Below are 24,091 nucleotides of genomic sequence, written 5' to 3'. Positions count from 1 at the left end.
TGATTTGTCTATGGATGGAGAGTTATTGGGATGCATATAGATGGAACAATGTTGAGCATAAACAAAACAACACGAGAATATAATTTTAAGATGTTTTAACTCAAATAATCTAATGTTAAAGAGTGCAAAGCAAGAGAGCAGTTAGTGCTGTGTGTGTGTGTGTGTGTATGTATGTTTTTTATTGTGGGAAAAATATATAAACAATTTTCAATTTTAACCATTATTAGGTATAGTTCGGTGGCATTAAGTGCATTAACATTGTGCAACCATCACCACCATCCATCTCCAGAACTTTTCATCTTCCCAAACTGCAACTCTGTACCCATTAAACAATAATTCCCCATTTCCTGCTCTTTCCAACCCCTGGTAACCACCCTTCTACTTTCCTTCTCTGACTGTAGGTACCTCATATAAATGGAGTCATGGAATATTTGCCCCTTTGTGACTGGTTTATTTCACTTAGCATTACATCCTCAAGGTTCATCCAAGTCAGAATTTCCTTCCTTTTTAACACTAAATACTATTACATTGTATGTATATACCAAATGTTTATCCATTCATCCTTGGGTTGCTTCCCGGAAATAATTTTTGAAGAGCGATAGGATTGGTTTAGTGGACAAAGTAATAGAATTAATTTTTTAGACTTACTTTCTATCTGTGCTTTGGTCAAGTCACCTCTTAGAGCTGTGGTTTTCTAATTTATAGGAAAATGCCACATTCTATGTAAAGTGTACGGATTTACCTTAAAAACACCACTTTAATTTTGGTGTGCCTCAGGGTTTCGTCCCCCCTCCCCAACTTGCCCGACACTTGAGAATATATTATGCTATTTCTTCCCACCCCCCAAGATTGTGACCCCCCTCACTTTCAGAAGGAGGTGTGTATTCGGGGGGCTCCCAGATGATGCTAATGAATCCGTCTCCCACTCTTGTGAACATTAACGTTCTGTTCAAGACCCCCAAGTTCTCCTTCAGTTCCTGACTTACAAAGTCAGTTGTCTGGTGGAGGTTTTCACCTCTGTTTCAGTGTCGAAAACTGTATTTGTCGCTGACATCACTACTACCTACTATTCTCTACCCTCCCCTTTGAAAAGAAGTAGAAAGGAAAGGAAACTTGAGTCCAGGATTGTATAAGCCAAGAAAGCTCAGAGCTTCAAGAAGGGAGGTGGGGGTAGTGGCAGCCAGTTGTGGCTAACGCTAAGAAGAGGGCAAACAGGGTGAACGGCAAGGGGCAGTCATTTGATTATCAGTTAATTGTCAATTAGTAGAGCATTGATGATCTGTGAAGCAGACCTCCCCCACCCCCGAATGTACATATTTACAAAGCTTTGCATGTAATTTTAGGGGAGTTAATCCTCAAACCCATCCATAGACCTCAGTTAAGACCCAGTGGCTTAAAACAGTTTTGATAGCTTAGATACAGCTAGATGATGAGAGAGTGGAAGGAGTGAAAGGGAAGGGAGAAGCAGAGGCATTCTTTTTAAGATTTGGGGGGAAAGGGAAGGACAGAGGTTGGTGATTTTTCATTTCAGTAACAAAGATTCAAGCATATTTATAGGCTAAGAACAAAGTTTCTGGGAAAAGATTGAGGGAGCATCATTCATTGGGGATCATGAGCAGTGGGATCAAAAGAAAGAGATTGGAGCAAATTTGAAGTAGAGAGAATGAAGTTGAATTGGTTAGCTGATATTTTGAGTGGTAAGAAAAAAAAATTTAAACAATTTGCCAGCCAACCCAAAGTGGCTGAAGATTTTGATAGGTGGGTTTTTCTGGGTTTTAAAATTGTCTACTTCACATAAAATTTTTTGTTAGTGTATGTAGGTTGTATAAAAATGGAAAACAAAAGTGAAAGGGAGGGTGTTCAAGCATGTTACCTTTTAATTGTTTTTCCACTTTATGTATTAAAGATTTTTCTGTTTTTAGCCTCCCCAGTACCCGATGTTATCAGTCTTAAGCTTTTTATTATGCCAATTTGATAAGTGAAACAAAATCTTGTTAGAACGCCATCTCTGGGTTAAGTGATTATATTTAAGCTTGAAGTAAATACCATGGACTAAATGGAAGTGTAGTTGCCTTATAACCAAAGATCTATAAATCAGTCAGCTGAGGTTCTCAATCTCGTGGTACATTAGAATCAGTCATGGGGGAGATTTTTTGAAAAGTACTGATGCCTAGGCTTAACTCCCGAATATTGTAATTTATTCAATCTGGAGAGGGGTTTGGACATCAGTGTTTTTAAAAGCACTTTAGATGATTTTACTACACAGCTAAGAATATAGAATTGAGGGTTTGGTGGTATTCCTCTATACACCTTTGCTAGATTTCTGCAAAGAGGAATTCCATTGTTAAACAGTTTGGGTCTGTAGCCCTGTCATGGCTCTGGGAGTGCCTGTGGCCAAAACCTTCCCAAAAGGGGAGAGTCAAGGTCATTTGACAAAATAGGTCGTATTGGAGGAGTAGTATACAGTTAACAATCAGATTTTATTACTTGGTTTATGTCTTAAATACATTGTAGGAATGTGTATATTCAAGGCATTGGCAAATTGAAGACAGTTTTGCCACTCCATAATTGAATTGAAATGACAACTAAGTGAATACCTTGATAATGTCTCTGGAATCCCAGGAAGAAACTGAAATATCATAAGGCTATACTTGTATGTTTTCTTGACATAACTGCTGATGTACTATTATCAGTTTATTAAGTTAAATATAGTATTAATGAAACTTTTCAGCTTTGTCCTCTCTCTCATTTATATAGCCACTTTCTCCTGACTAGATTCACTGGTAATATTAAATTCGAACAATTCCTTAGTTCATGTTTTTTATGTCTAAAACAATGTGCTTTTTTTCTTCTACTTGTAGGTTATGCAATGGTCTCTGCAAGATGGTTTATTCTTGAATTGGAGCTTTTTAAGACTGACAAATGCTGGTACTTCATCTTCTATAAGTGGACTATAATTTCTTTTTTCAAGACAACTACATAAGCAGACAAAATTGCAAAGATCTGCCCTGTGTCGAGTATGACAGCCACGACTCGTGGCTCTCCAGTAGGAGGGAATGACAGCCAGGGCCAGGCTCCTGATGGACAGTCTCAGCCCCCCCTCCAACAGAATCAGGTAGGATGTTTAAGATACTAGTTAAAGCTACATTGGTGTGTCTGTTATGGGATATTAAATAATGTTCTGAATAATTTGTGAAGTAACCATAAAACTGTTATTTTAAGAAATATAAACATAGGTCTTACATAGTAACAAGAAACTCAAGTGCTATAGATGGTGATGCTTGGGTATGCAGGTCTCCCCCCCCCCCCCCCCCGCTTTTTTTTTTCCTGGTGTCTTACACTATCAGTAATCATTAAAGTCAAGTATTTAAGCCCTGTGTCAGTTCCAGAGCAAAGCATTAAATCATTTGATGTAGCCTATGGTTAGAGTATGGACTCGAGTCATATTGCTTGTGTTCAAATTTTAGCTTTGCACCATGCTAGCTTTATGACTTTGGGTAAATTATATGACCTTTACACCTCAGTTTTTTAGCTATAAAATAAGGATAATAATAGTATAACTACATAGGATCATTAAGAGGATCAAATGAAATAATGTTTGCAAAGAGCTTAAAATAGATTTTGGTATCTAGATTTTTATGCTGGCCTCAAAACTCATAATATTCTTTCTTCTTCTATTCTCTGGATGAATTTGTATAAGACTTCAGTTATTTCTTCATTAATTATTTAGATTTTACTGGTGAAACCATCTGGCCTGGGGCTTTATTTGTGGAACGGTTGTAATTGCAGATCCAACTTTTTTTTTTAAATAGGGGAATTTTCTGGTTTTTTTTGTTTTTCTGGTGGATTTTGGGAATGTGTTTTTCAAGGAATTTGTCCACTTCATCTAGATTGTCAAATTATTGGAGTAAAACTTTATAATATCCTTTTTTGTTATCTTTTTAATGTCTTAGGGCCTGTGGTAACATCTCCTTTTTCATCTCTGATACTGCTAATTTGTGTTCTCTCTCCTGATTACTCTTTCCTAAAGGATTTATCAATTGCATCAAACCTTCCCCCAAACTAATTTTTGGCTTTAACTCTCTTCGCCCTTCCCACTTACATGCTTTTTGTGTGTGTGTGTGGTACGCGGGCCTCTCACTGTTGTGGCGTCTCCCGTTGCAGAGCACAGGCTCCAGACGCGCAGGCTCAGCGGCCACGGCTCACGGGCCCAGCCGCTCCGCGGCATGTGGGATCTTCCCGGACCGGGACACGAACCCGTGTCCCCTGCATCGGCAGGCGGACTCTCAACCACTGCGCCACCAGGGAAGACCCCACTTACATGCTTTTAACTCTTACTTCTTGTTCCCTTAACTTCTTTTGGGTTTGGATTGCTGCTCTTTTTCTCATTTCTTGAAATGTAAGTTTAGATAATTAATTTTCAGCTTTCTATTGTATGTAATTTTATACTGGGACATATTAAACCACATAAGACAAACATTAAAACTTGTGATATGCGGCTCAAACAGCACTTAGAGGTGAATTTGTAGCTGAGGTGCATGCATGTGAATCACAAACTTGCTGCTTACAGTTGGTACATGTTTGTGTAGAATTCTGTATGGATAAGTTTTTAGGCAAAAGTACTGTTATTGTAGAGTACTTACATTTGTCATTTGTGGTTAAGTTCTTATTGTCCAGCTATTATAGATTACGTATTCTCTCTCTTACAGGTATGATAGGAAAGAGCTGTGTGTGTGTGTGCGCGCGTGCGCTGGTGCACTTTCCCTCCCTCCCCCCTTCCCCCCTTTCATCCTCTCCCTCTGCCATTTTAGAGAAGTGAGCAAGTCAGGTTTTAATGTTTTTTTCCCCAAATAAATGTCAACTTTATTCCTTTTCCTCTCCAGTTCCCACTTTTGGGACATGTAATACTTAAGAATATGGCCACGAGTCTTGGACAGAGTTGTTAAGTCTTTCCTGTGTCATAAATTTGTTAGCCAGTACTCATGTTTCTTTAAACATAGTCTAAAGTTTGTGTTGGACGCCAGAGATTTATATTTTTAAACCAGGAGCTTGTAGCTTGAGTTCCAGTATCTTGCTCTCTTCTGTTTCATACCTGCATCGTGCATGGACTTTTAACATCTTCTGCAGTGTTTGTGGTTTGCATGGCTTTAGACAGAAATTAAACCTCTAACCTTACTTTTATTTTAAGGTGTACTTGATAATTCTAAGAGCTCTTAGGTTTGTGATACTCAGCTTAATATTATGTATCTGCATTATGTCCTCTTCCTTTAAATAGCTCTTTACATTTTTGAGGATGAATGATAATTAAAAGAAAAAAGGGAACAAACAAATTGCATTCTTTTGGTGGAGGGGGCGCGCGCCACTCGGCTTCTGGGAACTTAGTTCCCCAACCAGGGAATGAACCCGGGCCCTCAGTGAGAGCACGAGTCCTAACCACTGGACCGCCAGGGAATTCCCACAAATTGCATTCTTAACTATCTGTAGAATCCCTCTTTCACTTTCTTATTCTCTACTTTTTAATGTTAGGATTTTAGTTATTTCAGAAGATTTGACACTTACTGGACCAAGAGGAAGCAGCCATAGCATTAATCACTACCCAACTTACGGCTTACTTTGAAAATGCTTTTTCATATTGGCATAAAGGGAATTTCTAAAACCAATCAGATTTTTCACTTAATCTATAATAGTTTTTAAAAGAGTGTTCCCATAGGAGAGAATTTTAGGCTCTAGTATATATAATAGTAAAGCCCAGTGATAAATGAAACAGCCTTGGCAAAGGCCCTATGGGATGAACAATCTTGGGAGATGTTCATGGGAGGGTGCAGACTTTCTGGAATGGAATTTAGTAAAATATATGTCAGTAGCCCTAAAATAAATAATTTATACTGTTGTTGTAGTAATTATATTTCCAGGGTTCTGTCCTAAGGAAAAATTGAAGTTCAACACAAAGATTTATATATAAAAGATTCAGTATAGTTTTGTTTTATGTTAGCAATAAAAATTGCAGAATGCTAAATGTCCCTTAATTTTGTTTAATTAATACTATGTGGCCATTAATCAGCTCTTTAAAAAAGATTGTTTATGATGTGGGAAAATACTCAAATGTTGAATGGAAAAGGACACAGACTTAAGCAAGTATAATCCCAATTTTATTGAAAATTTATACATATGTAGACAGGATTTTGGGGGGGTCACATAGAAGAAAAAATGCAAGGAAATAACTGAAAATGTCATTGGTGCTTATCTGTTGATGTGGTATTGCGGGTATCTTAATTGTTATTTTTGTCTTTAGGATTTCTGTGAGCATGTATATAATACATATATACCAGGGGAAATGGGCCTTTTTAAAAAGTAATGAAGCAGACTTCCTAAGTTACATACTTGAAATGCAAATATTTTTATTGGGCTTCTGAAAAAACTTGAATTCTGTTCTACAGATTTTTGCCTTGAAACTAGCCCTATAGCACCTGCGTAGTGTTCGCCATCTTAAGTAAAAGTTTGCTATTTACTTGCAAATTGGCTCTATGAGTTCATATATAAACTTTGTAAGTAGAATATATTAATGGTGGTATACCCACCTGTCTTCAATACAAGTACTTATTTATGCATCTGTTCAATAAATGCTAAAATGATAGGGAAAGGGGCCTTCTTTAAAAGGGCCATCAACCTACAGTAGGTAGAAAATTCAAGAATATACGAGTAAAAGTCAGCTTAAAATTTAGATTAGTCTCAATTTGAAAGAGAAAAATACTATCTGCTTTCAAAATTAATAAGGGTCATAAAAGTTCATTCACTTAATTGTGGAAATATTGTACACAGCTAAAGTATGGGGGGAAAGAAAAAGAAGCACAAAGAATGAAGAATGAAAGAATAAAATGAGCCTTATTAGTTGAAAATGGTGTGACTTATTTAGAAACCACAATGAAGTTTTTTTTTTTTTTTCACAATGAAGTTTTAATAATTATTTGGATAATAGTTGGAGACTAGGGGAATTGTGGAATAAAATTTATTTTTTCTCTTCAGAATGAAAAATAAATGTTATATCAGAAACTTTTTAATCTGTAAAATGTGTACAATAATTTCTATCATGAAGGGCTCATATAATGGGAAATGTAGGCGGAGAAGCAGTATACACTGTGGATAAGAACTCAAACTTTAGAATTAGACCTGGATTCAGATCCTGACCACAGAATTGGAGCTTATTGTCTGAGTTTGTTTTTTTCATCTGTTAAGTGGCAGAAGAATACTTCCTTAGGCTCTTGAGGATTAAATGAAATTATTTTAAAGCGTAGTAGCACAGAGACTGCCTGAAACATCATAAACTTACAATGATCATATCTTCTTTAAAAGCTTACATTATTTCCCCCTAATCTGTGTTGGTGTTTGAATTTAATTAAGACTTCATCACCTGATTCTTCCAATGAAAATTCCCCGGCAACTCCCCCAGATGAACAAGGTCAAGTTGATGCCCCACCACAGCTTGAAGATGAGGAACCTGCATTTCCACATACTGACCTGGCAAAGTTGGATGACATGATCAATAGGTGAGTTGATTTTGTTTTGCTTTTTAAGTGTGTCATACACAGGAAAAACAAAAGTATTTCAGCTCAGTGATTAGTACTAAGAAAAGAGGAGGAGTGGATAGGAATATCCCAGTAACCATACTGCCTCCTTAAATAGCCTTAACATCTTAGTCATTGCCAAGTACTTTGCAACCCATGGTTCTTAATGGATTTAAAAAATGAAAGGAAGTAACAGTGTCAATAAAGTGTTCAGTTTAATGATGATCACCCTAGCTGGTGTGTTACTGAAGTAGAACCGTATGTGTGATTTCCCGTTTTTTTTCTTATTAGCATGTGGGTTACTGGATGACTTTAATACTTTTTGCATGGCCCTGAGGTAAACCAGGTCATAAGAAGATTGAGTTCCTCAGAGCCTGCCCCTTTGTGAACCCTTGATTAGTTTGAGACATTTAACCATCTCAGCTATTTGTTTCTCCTGATCTTCATCTCATGGGGGTGGTTCAGAGTATACATTTTCATACTCATAGTACAAACATTCACCCACACCCACCTCCCCGCCCCATGCTTTGATTATTTGGAGTAAGACTCTGAGAGTGTGAAAGTTTAAGCTTGTGTGTATGGGAAGGAAAAGATTTAAAGAAGATAAGGGAAGAGCGTTTCAGGGAACCATCCTGCATGTCTGTGGTCTTCACCAGGCTGTGAGCTCAACAAGTGAGTCCTAGGGAGGTGTGACACATCCCTCCAACCCCCCAAAAGAAAAGTAAGGAAAATACACTTATAGGCACTTACTTGCCTTAGTAAGTTTACTTTTAAAAAATCAGTTAACACCATTACATATATAATGTCAGGGGAAATAGAAACCCTTTGCGTTTTTTAAAAAACATTCTGATTACATAAGTAATATAATGTAAGTACATCTTGTTAAACATAGAAATATATTATGTCAATAATGTTCTTTGTAATTTCCTCTGTAGATACACACCTCCCAACCAAAAGTTGCTACTAACAATAAGGTGTACATTCTTCCAGGTTGTCTTTTGTGTTTATTATCATATGTGCTGCTTTCTGTACAAATATGGAATTCTTACTATAATACCATTTTATAACTTGTTTTCCTCACTTCATTTATTTTAAATATTTTTCCTATTAATATCTATTTAACTCATTGTTTTTAAAGGTATATTTGAAAGAACACATTAAATGTGATTCTTTTGGCGGTTGCCTGTAGTAATGGCATATAATGAATTAGTCAAACAAACAAACAGTTGTATAAAGTTGTAATGTCCCTGCCCATTCTTTGTAGCAGAGTTATCATAGCAAAAAGTTGTACTGTTACTTTTCAATTTTTGTCTGGTGGTTGCTGATGATAAAGTGGACTTCTTACGCTCACTCAAGGGCAAAGTTGCATGTTAGCAAATCTGCAGGGGGAGAGAAACACAAGTGATGTTTTTTTATGTAAATAAAAACAATGAGAAAGGGTGGTATACATTGGTTTCTAATAGATTATGTGGTCATGGAGCACTTTTTATCAAAATGGGGTTTTTTGGAGCACTGGGTAAGTTGGGTGGTAGTGAGGGATGAAGGGGTAGGAAGAGGATGGACTCCCAGATGGTTGGGCCGCTGGCACTGGGAGCAGAGAAAGCACCACCTGGGTGTATGCTGCATCGTTGTTTGAGGGAGGAGGGTGCCTGTGGAGGCATAAAGACTTGGAGACCTATGTCTAACTTAACCTTCAGGAAAAGTTGAGGCAGAAATTAGTCATTTGCCACCTAGATTTTTTCTTCTTTGTGAGGAAGTGGATGGACAACTAAGAGGTTCATCATGTCTCCTTTAACCTGAATCCTGAAAGAGCACTTTCCTATGAACTCTAACAATAGGTATCCATTTAAGTGATACTTGATTATTATAGTAGTTTTATATTCTAGTGATACTTGATTGTTATAGTAGTTTTATATTGTGTTATTAAAATAATTTTATTTTCCCTTCTCTCATTGCTATATCTTTTGTTTGTAGAGACAACAGATGATGCTTAGCCCCACAAAGCAGATGTTCTGCCAACCTTGTGGTTTTAATATTTTAGTTTCATTTTAATATTTTCATGGTGCACTGAGTGAGTAATTGTAATTAGTAACTCATTTATAGTGCCTCGTTCAGTGTTCAACCAATAAACATCTTTTTATGTTATTAAAACTCTTAGGCCTCGATGGGTGGTTCCAGTTTTGCCGAAAGGGGAATTAGAAGTGCTTTTAGAAGCTGCTATTGATCTTAGTAAAAAAGGTAAGTTTAAATGGTCTTATGCTTTCCATAATGTATGCTACTAGCTAATAGTTTCACTTCATGCCTGAAGACTTTTTCTGTGTATTCCTAGACTAGAACATTTAACAAGTTTTCTTGCTATGGCTTATGATTTGTCCCTAGAGCAAGGGTTCACTATCCTTCGGACAGCCTACAAGGATGTTTGTGAACTCTCTGAAGTTATACGTAAAATTTGTATATATTCATATTTAAACTGTTTAGCTTATGTGTTGATTATTCTTTAATACACAGAAAAGGTTTGGATTTTCTCTAAAAGAAAAAAAGACCTGAAAGATGAGGTCCTGTGTTTTTTTAAAAAAGTAACCCAATTAAAAGGAGTCATGCTGTTATTCTTGTCTAGAAGTCAAAGCTTAATTTTGGAATTAATCATCATTTTTTTCAGTGACTAGTTTTCTTTAGGTGCAATTGAATTCTCTTAGCAAAGGGCTACTATTGTAATATCTACTCATTTTTAAGGCATTGGAGATTAAAATAAACAGCAATAACATTTCAATTTCTGAAATAGGGTAGCCATGGATGTGTTCTAATTATCAATGGGAATCATCACAATTGAAATTAAATGTTGTAAAAATTATTGTCTTTAGTACCTTGCTTAAGTCTGTCTCATTCCACGGCAAGGGTAAAATTTCCTTTGTCTTAGAGTAATTACCCTCCTTCATTTAAGGAACGTGTTGTTACACCTTACTAATCTTAGAAAACCAATCTAATGAGCTATGAAAATGCATTATCAGATAACCATTGTTTTCACCACTCAGATTTCTTTTGTTCATTTACACATTTATTCATCAATTCAGCAGATTTTTGAAGGCTTCTGTCCTAGACATGTTTTAGGTCCTGACTGTACAGTGATAGGTAAAAACACACAATGGTATTTCATTTAATATCATTGACATTCATTGGAAATGCAATCCCCTCCTCCTCCCCATATTTCTTTGGGACCATGGTTTATTTTAATTTTAAGCAAGGTTCAGATTTTTTAAACTACAGTACTGGGCTTAAATGTCATGTCTGTTGTACAGCCAAAATCGAATAATACTCATATGTTCAAACTGAATGGCTTTTCATTTTGTCATCAAGAGTTAAAGTTTATTTTGTGTGTCTGGGGGCATGTAGCTCTGTTGCCTTTCTGAAATCAGGTGAAATTAAAAGAAAGATATAAAGAAGCATAGATGTTGAGCCAGTGGAAGAGACTAATACGGAAGATGATAATTTATCTTTAATCGATGAAACTCTTCTGTAGAATAGCAGAATAGTATTTGATGTCAAATGGATAATGTACAACCAAAATGAGATTTTAAAAATAGTTAAGAAACGTCATTTTTTAAAAAAAATTTATTTTATTTATTTTTGTCTGCGTTGGGTCTTCATTGCTGCGTGTGGGCTTTCTCTAGTTGCGGCAAGCCGGGGCTACTCTTCATTGCGGTGTGTGGGCTTCTCGTTGGGTTGGCTCCTCTTGTTGCGGAGCACAGACTCTAGGCGTGCGGGCTCAGTAGTTGTGGCTCACGGGCTTTAGAGCACGGGCTCAGTAGTTGTGGCGCACGAGCTTAGGTGCTCTGTGGCATGTGGGATCTTCCCGGACCAGGGCTTGTACCCGTGTCCCCAGCATTGGCAGGCGGATTCTTAACCACTGCGCCACCAGGGAAGTCCCCGAGAAACATCATTTTAAAAATTTTAAGATTTGTTGTCAGGGAGTAAAATACTGTGAAGTATTTAAATCCCCTATCACATGGTACTCATAACCATTTTGTATTTAAGGTCGGTCCAGTGTCATAATTTGAAATAGTTTTGATTCATCTTAATATTACTTGGATTAATGTACTCTTATACAGTTAAGTATTTTTGAAATTCATTGAAGATTATTTTTGTTTCTGAACCTGTTACCTTTTTGACCTCTTATACATAATGCTGTGAGTTTTGTTCCAAATCTAGTCGGCATTTGTTAGCTGTTACTGAATATTTTACAATTATTTTTATCTTATAATTGGACACTGTAAGACAACCAGAGAAATATTTTGTTTACATTAATTTTTCTCTCCTTTTCTTAGGCCTTGATGTTAAAAGTGAAGCATGTCAGCGATTTTTTCGCGATGGGCTAACAATATCTTTCACTAAAATCCTTACAGACGAGGCAGTGAGTGGCTGGAAGTTTGAAATTCATGTGAGTCTTTCATTTAAATTTTGAAACTCAAATTTATATAGTGATGAGTGTGTTTTCTTATATAGTATATTTGGTTATATATTTGATCCATTAATTAAAGGATTTTAAAATGAGAAACTTTAAAAATTTATTAGTTATAATTTCTGTTGAAAGAAGCATGATCATTTAGAATGAGTGTGAGATTTAGAGTTAGAAAACATTGGTTTAATCTGTCTCCTTGGTTCTCAAGTGCCTTGTGACTTTTGACAAGTGACCGTATTTCACTGAAAATATGACAGTTGTGAAATACACCACTCACTCACTTTATGTACCACTGAGGAAGGAAAACACCCAAGATGGGGAATCTGTTATCTGAGACACAAAGGGTCAATGCAGAGAAATAAACTTAACATACAGAAAGAAACACCAAAGAAACCTGCACATTTCAACTTTGGCACCTGGTAGAGGGGGAAAAAATCTCTTAAAAACTTAAACCACAAGCTAGTATTCAAACAGTTTTGAAGCCTGAATTCAAATCAGAGTTGTGATACAAAAAATATCAGATGGGGAACTTAAAGTGGTCTCAGGTTGGTGGTGTCCCCAGATGACTGGCAGAAACCAAGACAGATCTCTACAAATACCTTCAGTCTAGGGAAATGCACTATACATTGATTATGTGATACAATCAGATTCCAGAGATCTTAAAAAGTGATAAGAAATGTGCATTTTTAGATTGAAGTACCATAATTACTCCAAGTCTCTGTTCTTGTTTATAATATGGAAATATGGTTATAAATTGTGAAGCAGGGCATATTTTTATGCCCTGTGAACTATTTCTCAAATATAACCATAGCATAAAGATACCAACATCTTCTAATTCAACATGTAAGTTTTTAAGTATAGAATGGAAAGTTTGGGAGTGGTATCAGACTTTTGCATTGAGGCGTAGATAGCAAACCTACCCCACCTGGGATATTTGATGATACATTGTTTAGATTTTAGAATTGTTGCCTCTAGTCAGAAAATTGCATAGAGAAAGCAGTGGTAATTTGCATCGTCTGGGGACATAGAGCAGTGCCTACTTCATTTTGTAAGTCATTGCAAATAGCTTTTGAAATTAGGTACTATATAAATTATAAAGTAAATGCTAATTTCTTTTTTGATATATAAATTTGATCCCAATATTAGTAAAATTAAACATAACTCAAAAATGATCGGGATAGCACAATTGAGAGGTCATTATTAAGATATAATTAATCAAGGGCTTCCCTGGTGGCGCAGTGGTTGAGAGTCCGCCTGCCGATGCAGGGGACACGGGTTCGTGCCCCGGTCCGGGAAGATCCCACATGCCGTGGAGCGGCTGGGCCCGTGAGCCATGGCTGCTGAGCCTGCGCATCCGGAGCCTGTGCTCCGCAACGGGAGAGGCCACAACAGTGAGAGGCCCACGTACAAAAAAAAAAAAGATAATTAATCAAGATCAGAAGATATTTCTGCTTGGGATGGTTTGATCTCATTAATTATTCTTTATATAACAGAGGTGTATTATCAACAATACTCATCGCCTGGTGGAGCTATGTGTGGCCAAGTTGTCCCAAGATTGGTTTCCACTTCTAGAACTTCTCTCCATGGCCTTAAATCCTCATTGCAAATTCCATATCTACAATGGTACACGTCCATGTGAATCCGTTTCCTCAAATGTTCAGTTGCCTGAAGATGAACTCTTTGCTCGTTCTCCAGACCCTCGATCACCAAAAGTGTGTTGGTTTGTTATTTTCAAAGTTAAATATTACAGTTGTTTTGCTCTGCTATAGAACTTTAAATGATCTGAACCTACTGTTAACATGGAGGAGGGTAATTTCACATTGCTCTTAAAGGGATTTTGCATTATTTTGTAATTTTTTTTTTTTAATTTAAAAATATTTTTGGCTTTCTCCATGTAGTTAGTCCCCATTGTCTTCTGCCCAGCCTCTTGGGAAATAGTCATAATTTGGGTTGGTATGAAACAGAGCATATTTTTCCTTTTAAATAAGAGTAGAGTAGGAGATTACTTTTTTGACCAAGGCCTGGCTAATGTGTCACAAAACTATAGAAATTACAAATGAAAGCAAAATAGCAAAACTTACAAATATCAATGAAATATATATAGTATACATAAACGTAAAAGTTCTCCAATGTAAATTTTCTGTGCCAGCATAAACAGAATGTACATTAAAAAATGCATCCCTAAGCTGTACTTCTTTTAATTAAATAATTAACCATATATAATTTTTAGAATTTAGGAAGACTTTTTAAATATTGATGACCTTACTTTTTAAAAAAAGGAAAATTTGAACATATATATATATATATATATATATAGTTTGGTTTATTCTGTTAAAAGTGGAAGTCATCAAAACTTACTGAACTGCGAGCTGAGAGTTTCTGGTATTTCCCAAGGTTCCTATTGTTGCCACTTCAGGCTTTTTTTGTTTGAGTAAATCAAATTAATATTTAAATAATGGCAATCTCTAAAATATACCTGTATTTTTTTTTAATTTTACCTAATTTTTTGCTCTGTAGGTCAATAGTAATCTGTAAGAGTCTCAGAGAACAAGTTGATTTAGGATGGCTTCTGGTTGAAGACATTTTTAAATATCTTTCTTTGAAGCCTAGCTTTTCTTGAGTATTATTAATTTTTGAGTATTCCTAATTGCGTAAGTGTACAATGCAGCTGAAAATACATGAGATTAGCTTTAGCCTGATTCTTTACTTTGTGCACATATATATACTGTGTTATATATACATAACTGTTGAGTATATCAGCCTAATTGTCTCATTCCAGTTACTGGAGAAATAAAAATACATTACATAATAAGTATGTACTTTCTTAGAATTGCTGAATGCTAAAAGGGACCTGGTGAATTAAATGCTCAGATTTTTATTATTTTTTTTTAAATAGCTTAATGATTTATTGCAAAATGAGCATCCACGTAACCCACTCAGGTCAAGAAATAGTACATTGTCACTCCCTGGAGGCCCCCTTCCACACTCCCTCCCAATCATTGCCCCCTCTGGCCTTCCTAACGTTAAGTAATGTCCTAACTAATAAAATCATTTCCTTGCTTTTCTTTATAGCTGGACTCAAGCACATGTCCATAATCCCTGTAGTTTAGTTTTGTCTATTTAAAATACCTTATGAAAATTAAATTGACATAAATTCTTTTGTATCTGACTTTATCTCAACAGATTTCTTTGTAAGAATCAGAGTTTTAATTGTTTTGATTTAGCCTTTTAAGGCCAAATAAAAAGGAAAACATTATAATGAACTTACATAGAAATATATGGTAGTTGATTTATTTGAGAATTTAATTGATTTAGAGTCTCATAAAAATCATATCAAAACTACCATTAGTGTCTCTTTAAAGCAGTTACCTTTTACTTAGCGTTTTCCCTTTGTCCTGAACACTGCTTTTTGTTTGTTTTTGAATAGCTGTAGAAATTATTTTTGCTTAAGACTTAAGTAGAGAAAGTGCCCCTTTTTCCCCCTCTTGTTTTTCTTCCCTCAGTGACTTGCAAAATGTGGCCTTTTAGAAGAAGGCAAGGAATTAAACGTTGTCTTAAGTACGTGACTTTTTAGATACATTTGATTCTTTTATCTATATAAGCTTTTGATTCCTTTTTAATTTGCCTATCCCAGCTGCACTGTACTTGTGAGTTACTTGCTATCCCTTAGAGAAGAGGTTGAAAGATAATTCTTACCATTGTATTGTGGTACCTCTAAGATGAGAACTGGGTGTATTCACATGAGTCAAAACGAAGCATCAACCAGCATGTTCTAGTTAGGAACAAAAAATAGAATACCAGGGATTAGTTTTTCTTTGGCTTTAAGATTATTGTAGTTCTAGGGTGTTTGTAGTTATTCACAACTACAACAAAAAATAAATTCAAATAATATCTTAGGTTACCAAATATCTTTTTTTTTTTTTTTTAAGAGTCTTTTTACCCCCTTAAATTTTTTAAAATAGACCTTCAGATAATAAGGTATTCTCCTATGGTGGAATCTCTGAGATAGAAGCGTGGCTTCTAATTCCTGTTCACCAGCTATATCGTTACAAACGAACAACTGTGCCCTAGTGATCTATACTACTACTTATGCTTTTCTCACAGACAGGATTACTGTGAACAATATGCAATATTCCGTGTCTTTTTTTCAAAGATGGTTTTACATAATAATTTTATTGAATTTCCTGTTTCTAGTATGTTTCAATCAAGAAATTACTTCAGATAGCATTCCCCCCCCCCCGCCAAAAGCAGGAAGTTAACTTTTTTATTAACTGTATTGTTGCAGGGTTGGCTCGTGGATCTTCTCAACAAATTCGGCACTTTAAATGGGTTTCAGATTTTGCATGATCGTTTTATTAATGGATCAGCATTAAATGTTCAAATAATTGCAGCCCTTATTAAGTAAGTTATGTTTTAAAATTAATCTTCAGTGCATTATAGAAATTGCTACTTAATTGCTTGATTAAAAATTGTTGCTTTTTTCAAATGTGGTTTCTTCTCTTTAGCTGGTAACTTGGATTTTTTATTTTTTAAAGGAAATTACTCTGGTTTATTTTATTTTATTATTTTTTATTATTATTTAAAAAAAATATTTATTTGGCTGTGCCGGGTCTTTGTTGCGGCTCGCGGGATCTTTGGTTGCAGCATGTGGGCTCTTAGTTCCAGCATGCAGGATCTAGTTCCCCAATCAGGGATTGAACCCGCACCCCCTGCATTGGGAGTGTGGAGTCTTAACCACTGGACCACCAGGGACGTCCCCGGATTGTTTTAAAGTAATAGGTACAGTCTGAGTTCAGTCCTAGTTGAATTGTAAGAAATTGAATATTAAAAGAGATTTTTGTCTCTCTTGTTTCAGACCATTTGGACAATGCTATGAGTTTCTCACTCTTCATACGGTGAAAAAGTACTTCCTTCCAGTAATCGAAATGGTTCCACAGTTTTTAGAAAACTTAACTGATGAAGAACTGAAAAAAGAAGCAAAGAATGAAGCCAAAAATGATGCTCTTTCAATGATTATTAAATCTTTGAAAAATTTAGCTTCAAGGGTTCCAGGACAAGAAGAAACTGTTAAAAATTTAGAAATATTTAGGTTAAAAATGATACTTAGGTAAGATATTTACCTCTTGAAATAATTATTTATGTGAATGTTTAGAATTGTATTTAACACTGAATTTCTCTTACAGATTATTGCAGATTTCTTCTTTTAATGGAAAGATGAATGCACTTAATGAAGTTAATAAGGTGATATCTAGTGTATCATACTACACTCATCGGCATGGTAACCCTGAGGAGGAAGAATGGCTCACAGCTGAACGAATGGCAGTAAGTCCTTTGATTCTACTTTCATGAATAAGTCTATCTAAGGCAAAAATCAGAATAGCTCTACTTAAAGTTAGTAATGTTAACATTTTAAAGTAAACTTTGAAATTGGGAGGTGTTTGGATTGATCTACAACTCTGTTAATCCTGAGAACTTTTTGTGATAACATGGTTTATTATTTGGTATATTTGGTGATATGTAATTGTTTGATGATAATGGGTAGCTTAGCACATCTTTGATAAGCTTACTGCTGAATGTAGGTGTTCTGAAATAATTATTAGCTTGTCGGGTGGGGGGTTGAAATTGAGTAAATAAAGGTGATTTGGGAAATAGATTGGGTAGTATCTGGTAGCTATTGAATGAAGTGGCCTATTCATTTGATGAATTCCACTTAAGGATTTTAAAATAGGAAATAGAATTATTGGAATAAGATACACATGAGTTAATGTTTTGTCATCATTATAAGGACTTCGCTTAAGCACTTACATTTACATCATTTTGATGTTGAAGGTTTAGGAAACTTTACCCTAGATAATTTGCATATATTATAGTTTAAAAATGAATAAGAATGCTACTTAAATATTGGTTGAATAACTTTAGTGCATACTGTCTGACAGTACTGAGGAGACATCTGTAAAAGAACCGTCCTTGACCTCAAGGAGGCCTCAGTTTAATAGGAAAACAGTGATTAGAATGTGATAAAAGGTATGTGGAGGATGCCTAGACACATTGGCCCTGTGTTAGGGGGTCAGGTGGTAGACATCTAGTTTTGTGTATCTGATTTGTCTGTTCACCTTGTGGAAAGTCGAGCACAGAGCTACTCAGTGTGGTCTGAGGTCTGGTTCTGGTCCTTGAGCTGTTGCCAAGGCTAGATGAATATGGCAGATGGCATTGAGTGTTTAGAAACTTCTGTGGCAATTTCATATTGCCACATTTTAATGGTATTCTACAAAAATATCTGTCTGTAATAGATTAGAATTAAAAAAGGGCCTTTACCAGCTGAGAAGTGTACTTCTTTTCTCTAGCACATTTTGGGGCCAAATACTTTTTATTCTCATTAAATTGAATAGTGTAAAATCATACAGTGTGGACTGTTACCTTTGTATTGTATCATGAGTTAGTTTTCTTTTGCTGATTTAAATATTAAATAAATACCTGTCAAGCAATATAGCATAGTGTTAGAGAAACACAGACTTCGGTAGCTTTCAGCCTTGATTCAGATATTGGTTCCAACACTTCTGAGCCTGTTTGCTTTTCTGTAATAGGGTAATACAGCCCTCATTAGGATTGCTGAGAAGATTAAAAAGCTAATGGATAAGCAATAATAGTGTAATTGGTTAATAAATAAAAGTAAAAAGCACCTTTTCACCCAAATCAAAACTGGTATAAAAAAATCTAAAGATCCAAAAATAAGTCCTATAACCCACCATACCTAAACCATGGTGATCGCTACATTTATTTATTTATTTAAAATTATTTTATTTATTTATTTTTGGCTGCGTTGGGTCTTCGTTGCTGTGCACGGGCTTTCTCTAGTTGTGGCGAGCGGGGTCTACTCTTTGTTGCGGTGCGTGGGCTTCTCATTGCGGTGGCTTCTCTTGTTGCGGAGCACCGGCTGTGGGTGCGCAGGCTTCAGTACTTGTGGCTCGCGGGCTCTAGAGCGCAGGCTCAGTAGTTGTGGCGCACGGGCTTATTAGTTGCTCCGCGGCATGTGGGATCGTCCCAGACCAGGGCGCGAACCCGTGTCCCCTGCATTGGCAAGCGGATTCTTAACCACTGCGCCACCAGGGAAGCCCAATTGCTACATTTAAATAATAATTTTCTGAGTAAATGCTGGAGTACAATCTTTTTAATGATTTCACTGTTTCTAATTCATGGAAACATTTCTGTATGTGCAAAATTAAGTTCCATGAAATTATTGTGATTTTTCATAATTTTGTATCAAAAGAACACATAACCATGTTCCATTAGTGCATTATATTTTGAGTTGTTTTGTTTTGTTTGTTTTTTGTTTTGTTTTTGTTTATTTGCGGTACTCGGGCCTCTCAGTGTTGTGGCCTCTCCCGTTGAGGAGCGCAGGCTCAGCGGCCATGGCTCACGGGGCCTAGCCGCTCCGCGGCATGTGGGATCTTTCCAGACCAGGGCACGAACCCGTGTCCCCTGCATCGGCAGGTGGACTCTCAACCACTGTGCCACCAGGGAAGCCCATATTTTGAGTTTTTTAATTCCTGCTAATGTTTAAAAGTGTGAACAGGGACTTCCCTGGTGGTTCATTGGGCAAGACTGCGCTCCCAATTCAGGGGGGCCCCGGTTTGATCCCTGGTTGGGGAACTAAATCCCACATGCATGCTGCAACTAAAAAAAACAAAAGAAAGAAAAAAAAACCCTGGAAGCTAAAAGTGTGAACAATACTTTATGTATATATTTTTAGAAGCTTTGAAACAAGTGTTTGAATTCTGTTTAGGAGTGGATACAGCAGAACAATATTTTATCCATAGTCTTGCGAGATAGTCTTCATCAACCACAGTATGTAGAAAAGCTAGAGAAGATTCTTCGTTTTGTCATCAAAGAAAAGGCCCTGACCTTACAAGATCTTGATAATATCTGGGCAGCGCAGGTAAGGAATTTAAGATGGTGGCTCTTTGGTTTGTAAAAGAAATGTACTAAAAACTAAAGAAATGGTAGTAGTTGTAGTTAAAAGGGATGAAGACTTACACTGTTTGACTTTCAGTATAGGTAAATGCTTATTGTTTACAGAAGTCCTGTCAAGAATCCTTTTGAGATGGCCAGTAATATTTTTAAAATAAAAAATATTCCAACATCTACTGTATGTATTTGGTAAAGGTTGGCAATTTGTAGGTTTTAAATAAGAGGCAAACGTAAAATAATAAGAAATGTCTATTGAAAGAGTATAAGACATCCATAATTGGTTTCTTCATATACTGAAAACAAAGAACTCTGATGTCAGGAAAGTTAAATCACTAGATTATTTATAAAATCCTGTAATAATCCAAAAGATTAATAGCTTTTAGAAGGATAAGTGATCTTTGGTCTCAGAGATAGAAACTATGTGATTCCTTTGATTATCTTAATGACAAGTTTCTATTCATGGATCACTTAGGAAGTATTGATGAGTTCTAGATTACAAAGCTTTGTTCATTGAGTCTGTAGAAACCAAGAAAGCATTCAGTTTTGCCTTTGAGTGCTTAAGGTTCCAGTTTTGAAACAGTACCACTGGTGGGCCTTATTCTCCTATTTGCAATGTTAGAACTGGCATGTTAAATTCAATAAACTGTAATAAAAGTTCACATGAATTCCCAAAGTCTACATTAACTATGTATGTCAAGAAATTGAGTTGTCAGGTTTTAGATGGCAGTTCTAAAACATGTAAAATATTAGGAATTTTCTTAGGTTACACAGTTAGTCGGAGATGGGAATACTTTATTAATAGTTTTCCACAGACAGTGTATGCTACTTATTGCTGTTCAAATTTTAGTATGCTCTGATTTTCTTTGGTTTTTCAATAGGCGGGGAAGCATGAAGCCATTGTGAAGAATGTACATGATCTACTGGCAAAGTTGGCATGGGATTTTTCTCCTGAGCAACTTGATCATCTTTTTGATTGCTTTAAGGTAATAGTTAACATAGTAGTACAGTTTCATTTTTAATAGAATTAATTCATTAAGTCTATGAATGGTTCTTACCCAGTAAGTACTTAAATGGAAATCATTAAACAGTTTCTAGTGTAAAGGAATTGACCATTGTTTTCTTTTTCAATGAGATCTTGATGTTCATTTTTATAATAATAGTCCTCATAAATAAGGATTTTTTTTTTAAATTCAGTTGTCAATTTGGATTCCTTTCCCCTAGCAGTTTGTGTTTTTATTATAGGTTCAAGTGAACTGTAGGACTGCAGGGAAGGATTAATTGGTGGCAATGAAAAATAAAGAATCAACAGCAAGGACTACCAATACCTTAATAGTCTGGGGTGATATGCACAGGCGAATTGGAAATGTAATTCATGGACTTAATGGAAATGTAATTCAAAAGGTAGCCCAAGAGCTCCTACAGTCATATCTGCATTGGTGCCATGATGCACTTTTTAAAGCCATATTGTGTAGTGGTCTCTCTCCAGTTACTAGTGCTGGGTTTGTAAAAGCCAAGCGTTTGGTGAATTTGTGGATTAAGAACACAAGATGTTATGGCAGTGTTCACATAGGGGCATTCTGTTAACAACTGGCATTAGATCACGAAGGTATCTTGTTAAAAATAACAGTTATAACAGTTATACTGACTGCTGGTGGGAACATAAGTTCCTATAACCACTTAGGAAAATAGCTTGGTGTTTCTGGAAAAGTGTAAGATTTTCATGACTTAATCGGTTTGACTTCTGAATATATACTGTAGAGAAACTCATGCATATGTACACCAGTATACACAATCAACATTTGTGGCAGAATTATTTATAATAGCTAAAAATTGCTATGTAAGATGGATACATTGTGGAATGTTCATATAATGAAACATACCAATGAGAATGAGCAGATTTGAGCAGCTCAACCACAAGGGTGAGTCTAATAAAGAGAAGGTTGAAGAAAGGAATGAAGGCACACAAGAATTTCATATACCTTGATTGCATTAACATAAACTTCAGAAATAGACCCAGCTAGCTTCTGGAGTGCTGCTTACCATATTATATTTGACCTGGGTAATAGTTACATAGGTGTTCACATTATGTAGTATAATGTGTATGTTTGTACCTTTCTTGATGTGTATTTCACAATTGAAGAAAAAATAATACCAATTACTGGCTTCTACTTAAGACCAATTAACTCTGAGTTGCTAGGAATGGGGCCTGGGAGTCTGTATTTTAAGCAAGATTCTCAGATGAATCTTAAGTACATTAAAGTTGTAAATCACTGCCTTATGGAAAAATTAAGTTTGAAGTACAACAAAGGCAGCTAAGGAAATAACAGAATCAGTTATGGTGGGGTACTCTAAAGTTAATTGCCATTCATTTTTAATTTTGAGATGACTTATGAAATGATGGTACATGACCAGTGATGGCCATGATGGGAGGAGAAAGAAGAGGTTGATTGTTATTACATTCTCTGGACCCTCCACCCCCTCTTCTAAGAGTGGTCTAAATACAATAATAGTCTAAATATAAAAATAATTCCATCATCTATGCTCCCCCCCTTTGGATTAATAGATGTTTATTGAGCACTTACTATTTGGTAACAAGCACTGTTTTTTGAGGTGTTGGTAAAACTAACGTTCTTATGGAGTGTGTCTTGAAACTTTCTACTAAAGATGATTCAAAAGAAGCATGAAGTCCAGGTCACTTTGCAGTTCTTTATAGAGTGCAACCAAATGATTTCAAAGCTTATTGATTAGACTTATGTACTTGCCTGGTCTAGCTGGTCTAGTTTTTCAATGTTTGAGTTCTAATTAGGTGTTCGTTCTTCAAAGTGGTTATACCAGTTTACAGTCCCATTGAGATTTTCACATTCTTGCCAGCACTTGTTTTTGTCAGAATTTGGGAGTTTTGACAGTCTGCTTGGTATGAAATGTTACTTCATTGTCGTATTGGTTTTTATATCCTTGATCACTAATGAAGTTGAACATCTTTTCATATGTTTCTGTTCTCCTTTTATGTGTGTGTGTGAAAAGCCTGTTCAAGTCTTTTGCCTAATTTTTCCCTTTTGAGTTGTTTGTACTTATCGGTTCTTAGGAATTCTTGACATATTCTGAACGCTAGTCATCTTTATCAGTTCAGGTGTTGCAAATTGTGGTGGTTGTGTTTTTTTGTTTTTTTTTTACTCACCTTATGGTGGCTTTGGATGAACAAATGTTTATTTTTTTAAGGAAGGAATTTTTATTTATGTATTTGGCTGCGTTGGGTCTTTGTTGCTGTGCGTGGGCTTTCTCTAGTTGTGGCAAGTGGGGGCTACTCTTCATTGTGGTGCGCAGGCTTCTCATTGTGGTGGCTTCTCTTGTGGAGCATGGGCTCTAGGCGTGCAGGCTTCAGTAGTTGTGGCACGTGGGCTCAGTAGTTGTGGCTCGCGGGCTCTAGAGCGCAGGCTCAGGAGTTGTGGTGCACGGGCTTAGTTGCTCCATGGCATGTGGGATCTTCCCAGACGAGGGCTCGAACCCGTGTCCCCTGCATTAGCAGGTGGATTCTTAACCACTGCGCCGCCAGGGAAGCCCTGAACAAATGTTCTTAATGGATTCTCCTTTTCATATTTAATGACTCTAGTATATGTCTGTTAGAGATAAGTACATGAAGAAAAACTTCACAATATCGTTATCATACCTAAAAACTAATAATTCCTTAATATTCTCAAATAGTGATGAAACTTCAGTTGCCTCAGATTATACCTTATTTTTGGAGTTTGTTTGAGCTAGGCTCCATAGTTTGTAATCAGTTGCATATGTCTTTTAAGTCTCTTTGAATCTACAGTTCCCCCCTTTGTCTTTACTTTTCCCTTGTAAATTATTTGTTGAGGAAACTGGATTGATTATTGCTTTGTTGTATATCAAAAGTATGGTACAGAGCCTTTTTTGTTGTTGTTTTGCTAGAATATATCATAGGTGGTGATGTGCTCTTCTTTAGGAGGCACATAATGTTTGCTGCTCTGTCTCTTTAAAATGTTCTTAATTGTAATACAGTCTAATATTTCAGTCTTGTCTTATATTCCTAGCAGCTTTCTCTTATTCCTTTCATAATTTTAAGGGGTCTAGGAGGAATTAG

At 36.1% G+C, this 24,091-nt stretch overlaps 1 protein-coding gene across 9 annotated transcripts in view; it reads left to right on the top strand.

The window, feature by feature from the left end:
• Positions 1-24,091, top strand: part of USP9X (ubiquitin specific peptidase 9 X-linked) — a 122,718-nt gene that overhangs the window by 28,039 nt on the left and 70,588 nt on the right. For all 9 annotated transcript variants that reach the window (XR_016391381.1, XM_089904612.1, XM_089904611.1 and 6 more), the window contains exons 2-11: positions 2,862-3,115; positions 7,399-7,544; positions 9,721-9,800; positions 11,885-11,997; positions 13,512-13,730; positions 16,304-16,419; positions 16,874-17,125; positions 17,202-17,340; positions 19,802-19,954; positions 20,865-20,969. Coding sequence is in view for 8 of the 9 variants with exons in the window: in XM_089904612.1 (XP_089760738.1) it covers positions 3,020-3,115; positions 7,399-7,544; positions 9,721-9,800; positions 11,885-11,997; positions 13,512-13,730; positions 16,304-16,419; positions 16,874-17,125; positions 17,202-17,340; positions 19,802-19,954; positions 20,865-20,969 (1,419 nt within the window). In the remaining variant the exon portion in view is untranslated. The remainder of the gene's footprint in view (positions 1-2,861; positions 3,116-7,398; positions 7,545-9,720; positions 9,801-11,884; positions 11,998-13,511; positions 13,731-16,303; positions 16,420-16,873; positions 17,126-17,201; positions 17,341-19,801; positions 19,955-20,864; positions 20,970-24,091) is intronic.

The sequence above is a fragment of the Delphinapterus leucas genome, chromosome X, assembly GCF_059928025.1.
Source record: "Delphinapterus leucas isolate spDelLeu-1000000601 "Yukka" chromosome X, BTC_Dleu_Yukka2, whole genome shotgun sequence".
Classification (NCBI taxonomy): Eukaryota; Metazoa; Chordata; class Mammalia; order Artiodactyla; family Monodontidae; genus Delphinapterus; species Delphinapterus leucas.
This window is presented reverse-complemented; position numbering and strand designations above follow the sequence as displayed.